Here is a 16,839-nt window from a genome sequence, read left to right on the forward strand (position 1 = left end):
TATTTAATCCTCCAAGCCCCTCCCCCCACAAAGTGGGTACCACCCCACTTCATTTTATAGAGGACCTGTTTGAGACTCAGAGAGGTTAATTAACTTACTTAAGGTCACACAGCTGGTCATGTAAACTGCTACGTGTTTTGTGCCAAACTCCTGGTAGGAAGGAGGCGGACTTAGGAGTTTCAAACACCGTCGTTCCGCACCCCCGAGCTGGTCAGAAGAGAGTGGAGTCCACCAAAGAAGACTAGGGCACACCACCCCCATACGCCAAGCTCCCCTGAAAATGCCCACCAGTGTCTGAAGCAGCAGCCCCAGCATGTTAATGAGCAGCTCTGTGCGCCAGCAGCTCTCCTGGCCTGATGGATGGGCCTCATTAGCCCAGGCCGCCGGACACCTGAGCAGCGTGAAATATGGTGACAGGACGGGGGCTTCGGCTGTCTCAGCTGACAGTGTTGTTAATATCTCCATTTTAGCGGGTCATTTGTCTCCACCTCTCCACAAGTGATAAATCCACCCGGGCTCTGCAGCCACCAGGCCTGGGAGGGAGGCTGCTGAGACAATCTCTTCCCCTTTGCTCATTTCCTCCCAGAAAAATAAATTACATTGTTTAAGGAGGGAGTGGATTGGTCAGGCAGCCACCAACATCCATCTTTGCAGAGAATGAAAGGCTCAGCCAGGCTGAGGGGAGGGGCAGGGGGCTGAAAGGCATTAAAGAGATGGCATCTGTTGCCCACGATGGATCATTTTTTGCTTCCTTTGGGCAAAAGAGAAAAAGATGTGTCCATTGAGAACTTAGCTTTGAAAAACTCTTCTTCCCTCTTCTTCTCCCTCCCTTCCTTTTTTCTTTCATTCCACGAATATTAAGTGCCCACTGTGGGCCAAGAGGCATGCTAGGCAGCAGTGAACATGACCTTCCAAGCTCAGACCCTCCTCGGGGCCTTTGCACTTGCTGTGTCTTCAGCCTTGACTACCTCCCCCCGACATTTGCATGGCCCCTGCCTTCCCATTCTCTGGGGCCTACTTAAATGTCACCCCTCCGGAGACACCTGCCCTGACCCAGCTATCAAAAGTGCAGACCCCCCAGAGGCAGGAAAGGGTTTATTGTGCTCCTGGAACCAAAAGGACACTTGTATAGTTTCTACTCTGTGGGCAAAAAACCTCACAGGGCAGCACACCCACCACGGAACTGGGGCATTCACATATGTTCATCAGGCATCCCCTGTTCATTCAGTAAATAACTGAAGGTCAGTGACCATCTTGAGGAGGCTCAGTATCTTTTAGCTGTAATGAAGACTTAAACACTTGCTCACCTAACAAGATTAGAAGTAGGTGTACCCTAGGTTGTTGCAGTGGGTCCAAAAACTCACCAAGTATCCCTTTCCATCATTTTGCTCTACCTTTCTAATCATCTTTGGCTTTTTCATTTCTGCTATGTTGCCTCATGATCTCAAAACAGCTGCCACAGCTCCCGACATCACATACTAACATGCCAGCATTCAAATGAAAAGGGAATGTAAGGAGAAAAGAGTTCTCAGGTAGTTATCTCTAACCCTGAGGAAAATCTTTCCCAGATGCCCCCAGCCAACTTCCTCATTGGCTTCAGTGGCTCACAAGTCAAGTGGGATACAGGACAGATCCCTGACAAACAGGGTTGGGGTTGTCATAGCTGACTTATATAATCATAATTCACCCCTTACTTACCTCTCTGGCACAGTGCTGCCAAATTCAGGATTCTGGAAGTAGAAAGGAGGAGCACAGTTGTTGGACAGGCATCAGCTTTAGTTCATCTGGTGATGAACACGCAGTCAAGTTTTTTCTCTGGAGTCAGACAGAATCTCTGTGTGCCCCAATCTCCTCATTTGTAAAACAAGATAGACATGGTATACAGCAAGTATTATCCCCATTTTTCAGACAAGCAGCGGAGTAAATCACTTAAGGTCACCCAGCTAATGACGGCAGAACAGAGCTCTGACAAGGACAGTCTTAAACATTTAACCTTCACACTATGGCAGTGTTTTATAGATTTCTCCTTTCACATGAGTGATTTCTTTCCGTAATCAACATAGCACTTCTTTTACACCAGTTACTTCTACTGTATCTGCATGCTGCCTGTCCTGTTACCTACTTCACGTTTCCCTTTCAGTCAGCGCGCTTATGTTTAAAATGAAAAACCTCATTGCGTGACAGTAACAGAGAGCAAGCATCGCCTGCTGTAAAGAAAAGATAAAAACAGTCTCTGGGACCAGCCCTGTCTGTTCACACGGAAATTAGTGAGTGTCAGGGAGGGGTTGAAGACACTGTAGCATCTGGCCAAGACTTTCTGTCTGGAATATCATGATTGAGAACACATTTTTAAGACAGAATCGCTTTCCTGCTGTGTGATTGATGCCATGTCTGTGCACCGCTTCCCTGGTGGCTCAGACGGTAAAGAATCCGCCTGCGGAATAGGAAACTCAGGTTTGATCCCTGGGTCGTGAAGATCCCCTGGAAAAGGGAATGGCAACCCACTCCAGTATTCTTACCTGGAGAATTCCGTGGACAGAGGAGCCTGACAGGCTATAGTTCGTGAAGTCACAGAGTCAGACACAACTGAGCGACCATCACTTTCAGCACACCAAGACCACAGTGGTCCCAATGGAGGGGAAAGGAGCCAGTCAGTCCACATGTCAGACAGTACAGGATAAGGCATCAGAACAGGCGCAGAAGGGGACTCCCCTGGTAGTCCAGGGATTAAAACGCCACACTCCCAGTACAGGGGACACAGGTTCCATCGCTGTTGGGGAACAAAGATTTCCCCAGGACACTGGGCAAAGCCAAAAAATAAATAAATAACAGGCTCCAAAGAAATAGAAAGGATGACCAGACCGGTGGGTACTGATCACATCAGTGGGTGGTGGGGTCCACCATGATGTGTTGACTTGGTGACTTCTGAGGCTCTCGCCACAGGCATGGGATCCAGCGGGGCTGCAGGAGGTGCCAGCAGAGCCGTAACCATGAGTCTGCGGTTCTGTGTTCCAGCACAACATGCCTTTCTGGAGGATATCCTGCCACGCAGACCTGGAGGCGCTGAGGCATGCCCTGGAGCTGGAGTATTTATAGCAGCGCCCGCGGCCTCGCCACCTGCCGTCAGAGATGCAGCCCACCAGCCCAGGCCCCTGGCTTTCCCCGCCGCCCCCGCCAGATGCTGGACACCGGGCAGGGTCCCTGCAGCCAAGAGGTGTCCAGTGACCATCTCAGAAGCTGTCCTTTCAGTCCCATCGCGGGTCCTGAGAAACAGAGCACCCAGCAGTGGCTTTGGAATATTTAACTTTGGGGAAGAGGGCTGGCTCAGAGTCCAGACTTTTCTGCAAGACTCACAGAACAAAAGCAAGGAATTGCTGATTTGGGGAAGGGCTGGTGATGAGAAGGGAACAGGCTTTTTTTTTTTCCCACTTTAATTTATGGACTAATCTCATTACTCCGCTATTATGCTCTTGTACCTGTGTTGATGGTTTTCTTAGCTGTTGGTTTTTTTGTTTTCTCAGCTGGCAATGTTTGGTGGTGCACAGTTCTAATCGAAGCCTCTCTGCTCCGAGTTGTGCTTTGGGGGGACTAGTGAAGGAGACGATTCGGGGCTGTGGGGAAGACTGTGGCTTATTTTGTGTTTAAGAACCTAACCTGACATCATGCGGACAGTGCGCGTGCCTTACGCTGCCATCTTGTTTTCTGGGAAGAGGGGACCCTGGGGAGGAGGTGGTATTTTGCGACGGAAAGAGGCATTAAATAAAACCACGTTTACATTTTGAAGTGGGGTAGGGTGTCACTACTTGATGACCACCTTTGCGGCTTCTGAATATGTTGGTCTTTTCCTCTTTCACTGCAGAAGTATAAAATCCAACTCAAATCGGCTTAAGCCAAAAAACAAAGCATCTCCAGGAACTTTAGTCCATATATGTCTTCAGGCATAGCTGGATCCTATAGTGGAGATGGGGAAACGACCTGATGATAGAGTCTCAGAGCTAGAATCTGATACACAGAAAGCCATAACCGACAGTGAGATAGGCGCGGAGCTCCCTGGGGGCAGGTGCCGTTTGTTTCACGTTTCCCCCCAAACCAAGCATGGGTCCTGATGGTCGAGTGACTTTCTCCTGGGTGGTTTTACTTCTCAGGCAGGCTCTTCCCTGTTGTGGCAAAAATGGCTCCAAGAATCTTTCAGCAAAACCACACCAGTAGAAAGAGCTGCTTCTGCCTTGAGGTTCCAACAAGAGCCCCAGGATTGTGTCTCATTGGCCAAACCTGAGTCATGAGCTACCCATGGAGCTGGATTTAGGGTTCAATCTCTCATGAGCAGAAAGTTGGAGAGAGCTGGTTCCCCAGAGGAGGAATCAGTGAGCTACTGCTAAACGAATTTGGGGGGTGCTATGGAGAAGGCAATGGCAACCCACTCCAGTACTCTTGGCCTGGAAAATCCCATAGACGGAGGAGCCTGGTAGGCTGCAGTCCATGGGGTCTCGAGTAGTCAGACATGACTGAGCGACCTCACTTTCACTTTTCATTCACTTTCACTTTTCACTTTCATGCATTGGAGAAGGAAATGGCAACCCACTCCAGTGTTCTTTCCTGGAGAATCCCAGGGATGGGGGAGCCTGGTGAGCTGCCATCTTAAGGGGTCGCACAGAGTCAGACACGACTGAAGCGACTTAGCAGCAGCAGCATGGAAGTAGAACTAATCTCCATGCCAATGGTAGGAGTTTGTTTTCCAGGGGATGAACTGAGGATTCAGTGTGGGAAACAGGAAGGGACATCCAGAGGAGTTCCAAGGACATCTTGAGCTCTGATGCTGCCCACAGAGTTCCCAGCAGAGCCTGGACCCATTTGATTGGATGCTAAGCCTAAGTATAAGCTCCTCCCTCTATTCATGTTGGTGAAATCCAGGGTCTTCAATTGACTGGCATCCATGTCAGCGGAGATGGGAAAATGACCTGATGATTGGAGTCGCAGAGCTAGAATCTGATACATAGGAAGCCATTACCAACAGTGAGTAGACTCCTCGCTAGGCGCTGAGCTCCCTGGGGGCAGGTGCTGTTTGTTTCATCTCTGTTTCCCCCAAAATCAAGCATGGAATGATATTCTTGGAATCAATCCACAGAGTGGATGCTAACACAAATTGGAATCCCATTATGATGAGGTTCCTATGAAAAACCGACACAGCATATTAAAAAGCAGAGACATTACTTTGCCACCAAAGGTCCACCTAATCAAAGCTGTGGTTTTCCCAGTGGTCATGTATGGATGTGAGAGTTGGACCATAAAGAAAGCTGAGCACCAAAGAATTGATGCCTTTGAACTGTGATGTTGGAGAAGACTCTTGAGAGTCCCATGGACTGCAACCAGTCCATCCTAAAGGATATCAGTCCTGAGTGTTCACTGGAAGGACTGATGGTGAAGCTGAAACTCTAATACTTTGGCCACCTGATGCAAAGAACTGACTCATTGGAAAAGACCCTGATGCTGGGAAAGATAGAAGGTAGGAGGAGACAGGGATGACAGAGATGAGATGGTTGGATGGCATCACTGACTCAATGGACATGAGTTTGAGCAAGCTCCGGGAGTTGGTGATGGACAGGGAAGCCTGGCATGCTGTAGTCCATGGGGTTGCAGAGTCGGATACAACTGAGCGACTGAACTGAACTATAAACGAGGTAGAAAGAAGGATGGAAGTATAATTGAAATCATAGTAAGGTAATTGGCTGGGTGAATGGAATATTTGTAAAAATGGATAAATAGATGTTTAAATAGTTGGGTGGGTAGGTGGCTGGTTATGTGATTGGAGAATGGATGAACAAATGGGTGGATAACACTTGGGATGACTAGATAGATGCTAATATAGACTATGAGTGGTTGGATGATTGGATAGATACCTGAATTGATAACCAAATGGTGAGATGGTGAGGTGAATGGGTGGATGCTTGTCTGGATGAATGAACGGTTGCACAGTGAGATGGAAAGATGGATAGAGGGTTAAGTAGGTGAACGAGTGGCTAAATGGATGGATGGGTATTTGAATGATAATTGGATAGAATGACTAATGGTTGATGGGTGACTGATAGTAATACTATGATAGTTGGATACATGATTGCAAGAATGGTATAATGGTTAGATGGACAGGTGGTTAAATGGAGGTAGAGAATCCCCAGAGTTAGCTGCTGAAAATATGGGTCAACCTCACTGTAATCTGCCAACATAGGTTTCTTTCATTGAGTGGAGGAGTTGTACTGGATGAATTGACTTCTGGCTGGAGAAGAGAGAGAGACTGGAGCAGAGCCACCCAGGGAACCAGTGATGTGAACACTCCTGAATCCGCCCTGTTTTCCCCTTGACACCCTGGCTACTTAGATACCCACTTGTAATCACGTGCTATCCACCCTTCCCTTGCAGCCACCATCACAACCTGGTGTCAGATAGAGAACAGAGTTGTGGTTGTCAAGGGTGGAGGGGAGAGAGACGGGCTGGGAATCGGGGGTTGGTAGATGCAAACTACTACATTTAGAGTGGATAAACAACAAGATCCTAATGTACAGCACAGGAGACAATATTCAGTATCCTGCGATAAACCATAATGGAAACGAATGTGTATATGTGTATAACTGAGGCACTTTGCTGATTTGCAGAGATTGGCACAGCACTGTAAATCAACTATACTTCAGTATTTGAAAAAAATAAAGTAGTCCTACCTCCAAATACTAAAAGAAGAAAAAAACTGCTGTCAAGAAAAATTCTGTTTAGAGTTTAACAACGAGTAAATTTACTTATAAAAAATAAATTTTATTTTAAAAGACTTCCGTTAGCGGCACGAATAGTAGACTCTCAGCTGTCCACACAGAAAGAGGTTTGGGGTGAAACAGACCTGTCCCTTAATCCTGAAATTAAGGGACACTGCCTAGGTGGTCAACTACTTCTCTGTTGTGATGACTGACTGCCGAAGGCTGGTGCTGATGGTCCACAGTCGGAAAGTGTTTCCTTCTGAATTCTAGATGACTCGGAGCTCTCAGTGGGTAAAGACAGTATCTCTCTCATTCTGTAAGAGATGGCAATTAATGAATGCTGGATGATGGATGGATGGATGGATGGTGGATGATAGGCAGATGGATGGACGATGGACGGATGGATGGATGGTGGGCAGATGGATGGATAAATGGATGGACGGATGGATGGGTAGCTAAGATTCAGTAGTCCCAGGCTTCTTGCCTTCACTGTTTATCCAAAAGTATCTTGCAGCCCTCTGGGACACTCTTAGAAGTAGAGTAACTGGACTGTGCAGTAGTCCCAAACAAAAGCCCTTGGCCTTCTGGAAGTCTGAGCATAACACCAGCACTTCCTGGCCAGCTCAGCAGAAGGACAGAGAATCAAAGAAGTCTTCAGGTCAGCCTCCAGGGCTGAAGGTATTTGTTTCACAAGGGATTTAGAAATCAGAGAGCTAACATGGGGATTTTTCAGTTGCAAAGGCATAAATACCATCAAAGTGGCTTTTTTAAAAAAAGATGTCTTTGGCCTGCTTGACTGAAAAGTTCAGGAATGTGTGATCTCAGACCCCATCACCACCCCAAATGCAGAATTCAACAAGTGTCTTTAAATTCTTTTAAATTCAGTCTCTTTGTCTCTACCCCTGGACTCTTGTTTCCTCTAACTTGGCTTCATTTGTGGACAATAATTCACATGCTTGGGGTAAAAGATGCGGCAGGAGTGATTCAACAAAGATTTCTATTGATTGAGCATTGGTTAATTCTTAGAAGGATAATTGCTTAGGAAAGATAGGTTAAATTTATTATGTGAGATTAAAGTGTCCTGATGGTTGAAATATTTCGAGTTCGTTCTTCCTTAGTTATTTGCAGCCAAAAGCATCTCAACATATACAGCACGTAATAAATAGTAGTAGTAGCAGTATTATATCACATGGGCTCAGATGTCTACTCAGAAAATCAGTCATTCGAGTGGAGTGGACATTTTTCCATCAGATATTAATCGAGTATCTACAATGCATTGGCAGTGTCCCAGGTACAACAGACACATATTTGAATAAGACATTGTGCTTGCAAAAACAAATTGAGAAATTTGACCACCTTAAAAAACTTATTGAAAAACTGGCTTCCCTGGTGGCTCAGTGGTAAAGAATCTGCCTGCCAATGTAGGAAATGCTGGTTTGATCCCTGGTCTGGGAAGTTTCTACATGCCGAGGGGCAACTAGACCTGTGCACTACAGCTTACTGAGCCTGTGCTCTAGAGCCCGGGAGCCCCAAATACTGAAGCCCACTTGCCCTACAGCCTGTTCTTCACAACAAGAAAAGCCACGGCAGTGAGAAGCCTGTGCACCACAGCTAAAGAGCAGCCCCCGCTCTCCCCAGCAAGAGAAAGGCCCTCGCAGGAACGAAGACCCAGCACAGCCACAAATAAACTATAAAAATAAAAACACGAGACAAAAGTCAAATTGAAATTCAAATCGCAGACAACAGCAAGTGTTAATCCCCCTTAATACATAAAAAGCTCCTAGAAATAAACAGTAGGCCAACAACCCAAGTAAAAAATGGTCAGAGGCCATGAACAGACATTTTTGTATTTTTTTTTAAGTACAACTGGTTCTTAAACTTATACAAAGATGCTCAAGTTCACTCATAATAATGCAGATATTTTGAGATACCATTTTTCACATCAGATTGACAAAAATTCGAAAGTTTTATGACTCACAGAGCTGGTGGAGCTGTGGGGCTTCGTGCATTGCTTATGGAAGCTGAAATCGGTACACCTAAGGAGGGAAAGTTGGCCATATTTATCCAATTTGTAAGTTTGACTCAGTAATTCCACTTCTGAGACTCTATCTACAGATATATTTACGTAAGCATGCATATTCTGTATAGAGTTATTTTCTACAATACCATCTGTAATAGCAAAGAATGAAAACCAACCGAATATCCATCAGCAGTGGACTGATACATATTGGCTGTGGGACTTTTTATTTCGTTGGAGTTTGGATCTTACTCCAAATCCAGTGAGAAGACGCCAGAAAGTTTAAAGCAGGAGAGGGGCATGATCTGACTTCTATTTTTAAAAAAATATCCTGATCTGGGGGATGGGTACCCAAGTATAACCATGTGTAAGAAAATGTCACGATGCACACTTGAGCTTGGTGCAGTAAGCTGGGTGTAGGTTACAAAGGGAGAAAATACCCTCAAGGTCAAGAGAAAGTCCACGACCAGCTGTTTTTGCCCAGACACCCTGCCTCCATCCTTCCCGCTGGAAACCATGGTCCCCGACGCAGATGAGGAGGGACGACGTCTCCAGGTCCCCTAAAGGGCCCCTCGTGGTCCTTCCCAGCCTCTCCCCGGCCTTCCACCTCTCTCCTGATTTCTGTCACCCCAGATCTCCAAGCTCCTATAAATGGACCCATACAGAATGCAGCCTTGTTTCTTTACTCACATGTCGTCCGGGTGCATAGACAGTCCATTCTGGATAAGGGAAAATCTGGGTTGAGCGCGCTCTGCGGTTCTCCCCCAGCGCCCGCAGCCCCAGCGATGCTGCCGGCTCAGCACCCGCGACGCTGTGCTCGCCAGTGACCACCAGAGGGCAGTGCGAGCCCGCCATTGGCCCCAACTGCCCGCAGGTGCCACCCAAACTTAGGCCTGGAAATCGCACTGCAAGGATTCCAGAAGCACTTTCTTAGGCTGCACCCTTGCTTCGGGGAGTGCTTCCCTGAAACTGCAGCACCTTCAAGGATGTGTTCAGGCCCAAGAGTTAAGGATTAATTGACCTGCTGTGGTCACAATGGGGATTCTAGCAGAGAGCAGCATGGTGGCCTCGAGCCATCAGTAACCACTGCCCTGGAAGCACTTCTTCCTACACTCAGCCCGGCTTTAAAAGTTAACTGCCCTAATGCTTAATAATACCATCGTCATGATAGTTTAAATTGTTTACCAAAATGTTGGGGTTTTTTTTTTATCCATAAATTCAATATAGCAAAATATGCAGAAGTTCATTCAAGGATGATGGATACGCCAGCTCCAGCCAAATACTGATTTTAAAATTCAACCATCAAGTATTTGGCCAAAAATGAGTATTTGGGGAACTCAGGCTGCAGGGGAGAGGGTGTCTCTTTGCCCCTGTAGCTCCGTCCCCACCGCACGGGTACTGGGACCACAGAAGCCCAGCCCTCCTGTCTCCTGTAGCCCTTGGGTCCCTGCACGCCACCTGGCGTTTCTGAATGAGGCGCTGCACACAAGCCTGGCTTCTGCGTTTATTAAACACCTGCTCTGCCCCAGGCACCCGGCTAAGCCCTTGACCTGCACTAGCTCCTTTCATCGCAGTCACACAGGTGCTGTCTGGAGAGGACAGATTGCACGTGGTTAAGATGTGGCCTGGGGTCAAATCCCAGCTCTTCCTTTTCCTGTTTGTGGAAACGTCACTCTCTGAACCTCAGCCTTCTCACCTGTAAAATGGGGTTGATGAGAAAACCCACCTCACAGAAATGTTGCCAGCACTGAATACATTCAGACATGAACATTTTTTATTTGAAAGCCTCCTTTTCGGTCACTGCACATGAGAAATGCATGTTATATACATCAAGACCCAGTCTAACGTAGATATATGTGTGTGCATATTGTGTGTCTAAAACTAAAATATGTTCCACAAAGCAATGCTGACCTATAATACTATGATCCATCCTGTTATTTTCCATCCTGTCCTGGTTTCTATTTAATATTTAAAAGATGCAGGCCACAATCCACTAAATTGACTCCATGACCCACCGTTTAGAAAATACTGGTTCAGTAAAAGGCTCGGCAGACCATGTTGTTCTCAGGAGTCCCATTTTACAGAAGGGGAAACTGAGGCCCAGAGAGTGTCGTCGCTTGCCTGTGACCCCACCCACTGGAAGGTTACAGAGCCCAGACTCCAACCCAGTATCTCTGACGCCTAAATTAAGGCTCTTCCACACAAGATGCACACTGGCCAGATCTGACCCACAGAGAAGTTTGACTGATTTTCACAATGTTTGCAAAATTTGGTACAACTATAGATAACTTGGAAGACATAACTCAAAATATGAATCTTCAACTTTCCACTAAAAAAAGTGGGCAATCTGGCAACACGGGGACCTACGTACACACGGGATCAGCAGGAGCCACACCAGAGCCGCCACTTTGAGCTGCTCTCCAGGTTCACTCGTTTACCCCAGTCCCCGCCGTGCCATGGAGAGAGGAGCCTGGCGGGTTACAGTCCATGGGGCTTCAGAGAGTCAGACATGACTTAGCAACTAAACAACAGCAATCACTGCTGTTTTGTGTCCCCGACACTGAGACAAACCATCAATTGCTGGAGTCTATGGTTTTTTCAGAATGGAGAAATATTTTTCTATCACAAAAGGAAAATCAGGACTTCCCTCGTGGTCCAGTGGTTAAGAATCTGTCTGCCAATGTAGGGGACACAGGTTCGACCACTGGTCTGGGAAGATCCCACATGCCGTGGGACAACTAAGCCCATGAAAGCCATTGACCCCACATTCTAGAGCCCGTGTTCTGGAAAAAGGGGAGCCACCAAAGAGAGGCCCACGCACCGCAACTAGAGAAAGCTCTCTCACAGGAATGAAGACCCAGCACAGTCCAAAATAAATAAATTTTTTCAAAAAAGAAAAAACAAAAACTAAACCAAGGGACCTACGTTTCAAAAAAAAAGCACAAATCTTTTCTCACATATTTAAATACAAAGAAAACACATCAATATCAACTTAACCCCAAATCTGTTTCACCTGTCTCTATTCCCTGACTTGTTGAGAATTTGCAACCCCCATCCTAACACTACCTTTATCTACCTCCGCCTGGTTTGCCCACCACTGTGTCCCCAGCACCCGAAACTGCTCAGCCAAGAAAAAGTGCCTAATTAAGAATGAATGGCTTTTATGCAAAAGCTTCTCCTAACAAATACGCAGTAACGGTGAGAGCAGGCACTCTTTGGTCAACAGGATGGCTTGAGTCCGGCTTCTGCCGTAACTAGCTGTGTGACCTCAGGCAGTTTCCTCCGTCTCTCTGGGCCCCGTTGTGTCCTCAGCTGCAAAAGGCACCGTGTACATAAGTGACCGGGAATGTGAAAAACGCAGGATAAATGAAGTTCCCTTCTCCTCCTTCATTTCGTCAAGGTGAGCCGAGGTCAGTACTCAATCATGTTAACAAGCCCTCTGGTGACCAGTTAGCCTGGCCTTGGATTATCTGCGGGCCAGGGAGGTGATGGTTTCCCATTAACATCATGGCCTGAAAAGAAAGCCCTGGGCCAGAAGGCAACATCAGAGAGTCAATCCCCAGGCACACCTCTGGGTGAGAACTGGCTTTCTCAACGTCCGAGCGTGCCTCTCGCTGCTTACCTTCCTGAACTGAAGAGGCTGGAGAGCAGAAAATTTCATCTCCCAGACTCCCTTGCAGCCAGGGATCTGAAGCCTCTAAGGGCTTACCCATCAGCTGTGTCCACAAGACACCTGTGCTTGTGCTGAGAAAGGGAAAATGGCTGAGCACAGGAGACTGGCCTGCAGGTGAGCAGGGCCTCCTGATCCTGGGGCCTGGCTCCCTCAGCCCTTCTGAGATTCTGTAAATACTCATGATGTTATCAGTCATACCCTAGGAAATTTGAGCAAACTCAGGGAGACAGCGGAGGACAGAGGACTGACATGTTGCAGTCCACTGGATTGCAAAGAATTGGCAAGACTTAGCGACTGAACAACAGCCACACCCCATCAGGGAAGCAGCTAGATCCAGCCCATGTGGCTGGGGTATAAAGAACCTGCCTGCCGATGCAGGAGATGCAAAAGATGCGAGTTCGAGCCTGGAGTGGAGAAGATCCCCTGCAGGAGGGCATGGCAACCCACTCCAGTATTCTTGCCTGGAGAATCCTATGGACAAAGGAAGCATGACGGGGTACAGTCCACCGGGTGACATAGAGTCAGACACGACTAAAGCAACTTAGCATGCACACACGCACGCACAATTCATTATGAGAATTATTAATAAGCCTTATATGTCAGCATGTGGGAGGAGGTTGAGAAGTGAGGTCTGAACAGGGACTTGTGGAGCCACCAACCAGGCAAACTGAGAGGCCATGGGGTCCATCTAGTCACCAAGTGAGGCTGCCGAGGGCCAACAGTAGAGAAATGGATCGGGAACCATTGCCTCTGCAGCCAAGCGGCTGGTGACAGCCAGGTGCTGATGCCCAGGAGTCAGGAGGAAGACATGGACACAGCCCAGAGGACAGCAAGGACATGCCAGAGCCTGCAGGCAGGTCTGCGGCTATTTGTCACCACATCAAACTGCAGCGACCTTGTAAGAGGACAGACTGCTGCTCCCCGTCCACCTTCAAACTCTCTCCCAAGTTACTTTTGGTCAATTTCTACCTGGGAACCAAAGAAAGGGATTCTGGGAAATACAGTCCCAGCCTAGCCAGATAAACACAGCGGAGCACAGACCAGTGGCTCAGTAAACCCTTCTGCTTCAATTAGTAGGGTGACTTCTGCTGAGGTAAACTGACCTGACTGATAGACTTTGGACAAGTCTGCAGTGGGTAGACATTTTTGGTCAATGCTTTAATTTCCCATCTTACAAATCTGCACTAGAAATAGCCTGAATCTCACTTTCCCAGCCTCCCCTGCAGTCAGAATGTAAGCATGTGACGTAGGCTCAACCAATCAGATACACCCAGATGGTACCCAGGCTCAGCCAATCAAAAACATGCAGATGGTACTTGGGCCTCAGTTAGCTACAGCCACGTGGAACGTAGGCTTAGCCAATGGATACACCTACAGGTGAAAGCAACGCAGGCGGATTCTGCTGCGTAGAGTTCCATCTAGAGGAAGTGGAAGAGACCTGACTAGTGTTTCTAGTGACAGCGGCTGTGAGTGGACCAGTGGGCGTGACAGGAAGCTCCTGCAACATAATCTGTATGTTGCTCATGGCTGTCTCTCCAGCCCTCCCTCCCAGAGATCTGAGTCACTTAATATCCTTTGTAAGTTCCTTTCCTGCTCAGACTTAACCTATAATGGATTCTACTGTTTTCAAGTAAAAACCTGACGCTCCTCTAACTTCATTTAACTGCCAAGTCTGTTTCCCAGCCTAGACAGAGGGAAACGATGACCACTCCCGGGGGCAGTGGAGTCAGACAGAGGCATTTTTGTACACTTAGCACAATGCCACAGACTCTGGCCCCATGTCATCGGAGGCGGTCACAGACCTGGGTCGTGAGTCAGGCAGACTGATTTGAATCCCGGCTCTGGCACTGACTGACCTGTTTTGTGACCTTGAGCAGACCACTTTCCTCATCTGGAGAACGGACTGGGATTAGTGCCGGCCTCAGGGGGTTATCATGGAGACCAAAAGATTCCAGTACGGAGCAATCTCTCAGCACACAGCTCAGGGTGCGGGACGCACCCGCACCAGTGATGCTGGAGGGAATGTGAGTGGCCTTTGTTTTGCTGGATTAAAGAAAATAAGTAATCATAAAGGCGCTGTCCTGAGGGAGTCCAAGATGAAGATGGTCTGTGAACGCTGAAGTTTAGAAAACATTTACATGTTTAAAACCCAACCTTGACTAATGTCACTGAATCATACACTTTAAAAAAATGGTTAAGAGGACAAATTTTGTTACATCTTTTACCCCATTAAAATAATAATAAAGTGAAATACCCATAGCAGTTATACACTTTAAATGCTATGTCAGTAAAGCTTTTTAAAATACCAACCACCCTGGCTTCCCAATTCCTTCTGATCCTAATTCAACCCCGCGCCCGCCGACCTCTCTTCTTTCTCTGACCTCATCAACCTCCAGCGCTGAATCCCTCATTCTGGCCTCACTCGCCTTCCTCCTCTTCTTAGAAGATCCAGACGCCCCCTCGGGTCTTTTTCATTTGCTCTCCCTTCTGCCTGGGATGTTCTTCCAACCAGGCTACAGGCTCTGAGATCGAGCTGCCCATCAGGATCACCTGAAGAGCTTTATGGAGGCCCAAGCCCCACCTCGGAAAGTCAGATGTCATTACCTGGGGAAGGAGGGCGGCACCTGGACATTTATTGGTGTGTTGTTCTAACAGGTGCGTCTAACGTTCAGCAGCGTTAAGAAGTCACTGCTCTACACATCACACTCAGTCCCCACCATCTTCAGGTTTCAGTTCAGAGGCCAGCTCTCCAAAAGGCCGTCCCCAGTCACACCATTTACCTCCCTTCCGTATCCTGCTTATTTCGTGTCCCCCCTAGGATTCTGTCATATACGTATCTGACTGCTTCCCAGTGAGAATGTCAGATGGATGAAGGCAGAGGCTGGGTCCTCAGTGCTCGGCTCACACAGGTGCTCAGCACACAGCTGTTGCCCGAGTGAACCTCCACCAGTCCCGCCTGGGTCTAGCGCCAGCTCTAGGGGCTGCAGTTCTCCAGGGAGGCCACGAGGTGGCGATAGTACCTGGCTGCATTAAAGGGCACTTTGTCAACAAAGATCCGTCTAGTCAAGGCTATGGTTTTTCCAGTAGTCATGTATGGATGTGAGAGTTGGACTATAAAGCAAGCTGAGCGCCGAAGAATCGATGCTTTTAAACTGTGGTTTTGGAGATGATTCTTGAGAGTTCCTTGGACTGCAAGGAGATTCAACCAGTCCATCCTAAAGGAGATCAGTCCTGGGTGTTCATGAAACCCCAATACTTTGGCCACCTGATGCGAAGAACTGACTCACTGGGAAAGACCCTGATGCTAGGAAAGATTGAAGGCAGGAGGAGAAGGGGACAACAGAGGGTGAGATGGTTGGATGGCATCACCGACTCGACGGACATGAGTTTGGGTAAACTCCGGGAGTTGATGATGGACAGGGAGGCCTGGCATGCTGCAGTCCATGGGGTCGCAAAGAGTCGGACACAACTGAGCAACTGAACTGAACTGAGACCCACCAGGCCAGCTGGGCAGGGTGGGGTGGGGAGGGGGACCCATCCTGCCCTGCGCCCGGCCATCGCTCAGAGACAGGGGCAAGAACCACGGCAGACAACATGGGGTTCTTCCTCTCCTCATTCCTAGACTCACAGCAACTGAGCCCTGAGAACACTCCACTCAGACTGAAGTCAGAGAGAGAAGGCCCCACTGCCCTGTCTGGAGCCTCCAAGTCCTCCCCCTCTTCCCTGGCCCCTCACTGAGCCCTGGATGTAAGCTGGGATGACTCCCACAGGCCCCTCAGCTGGCTCATGACCTGCACACGAGGCAGGTGTGCCAGCCACGCCTGAATATCCGTCAACTGGGGCTGTGACACACACTGTCACCTTCCACGTGGTAGGCTCCCACACCCACGAAGAAGAACAAAGACGCTCTTGTACGGTCCTCTCTAAACCAGTCCCATTCGGTTCCTTTCACAGCACTGGCCAGGGATGGCCTGAGGGGCCAAACCATGCCCTGCTCTTGTCCAGCCATGAGCTGAGGCGTGTTCACATGTTTAAGTGATTGAAAAAAACAAAACCAAAATAATTACATGATGCATGAAGACGAAATGACCAGGGTGTGCCTGGGCAGTCAAGGTCACACGTTGCCCACAGAGCTCCTTATAGCGGAGGCTGCCATCCCGGCCACAGAAACACAAATTCACTCCCTCCAAGTGTTCTTCCAAGACTGACCCAGGATTTCCCTTCTGTCTCCATCTCTGTCAGTAAATCCCCAAGAACTGGACTTCCCAGGAAAGCTCCCAGTGGGGGCCGTGATTTATAATGTGGAGAGAGGGGCTCCTGACCTTGTGTGGCCCTGTCTCTGTGTTTGGTCCAAATCTGACATGGCCATCCCAACCAAAGGGAAAACCGCAAATTCGAGGACGACCAAG

At 48.2% G+C, this 16,839-nt stretch overlaps 1 protein-coding gene across 4 annotated transcripts in view; it reads left to right on the forward strand.

The window, feature by feature from the left end:
- The window catches only part of EYA2 (EYA transcriptional coactivator and phosphatase 2), a 262,777-nt gene extending 258,994 nt beyond the window's left edge, over positions 1-3,783 (forward strand). For all 4 annotated transcript variants that reach the window (XM_061437833.1, XM_061437832.1, XM_061437831.1 and 1 more), the window contains one exon: positions 3,016-3,783. In XM_061437833.1, coding sequence (XP_061293817.1) covers positions 3,016-3,096 — 81 coding nt within the window. In that variant the 3' untranslated portion in view covers positions 3,097-3,783. The remainder of the gene's footprint in view (positions 1-3,015) is intronic.
- The last annotated feature ends 13,056 nt before the right edge of the window (positions 3,784-16,839 follow it).

The sequence above is a fragment of the Bos javanicus genome, chromosome 13, assembly GCF_032452875.1.
Source record: "Bos javanicus breed banteng chromosome 13, ARS-OSU_banteng_1.0, whole genome shotgun sequence".
Lineage (NCBI taxonomy): Eukaryota > Metazoa > Chordata > Mammalia > Artiodactyla > Bovidae > Bos > Bos javanicus.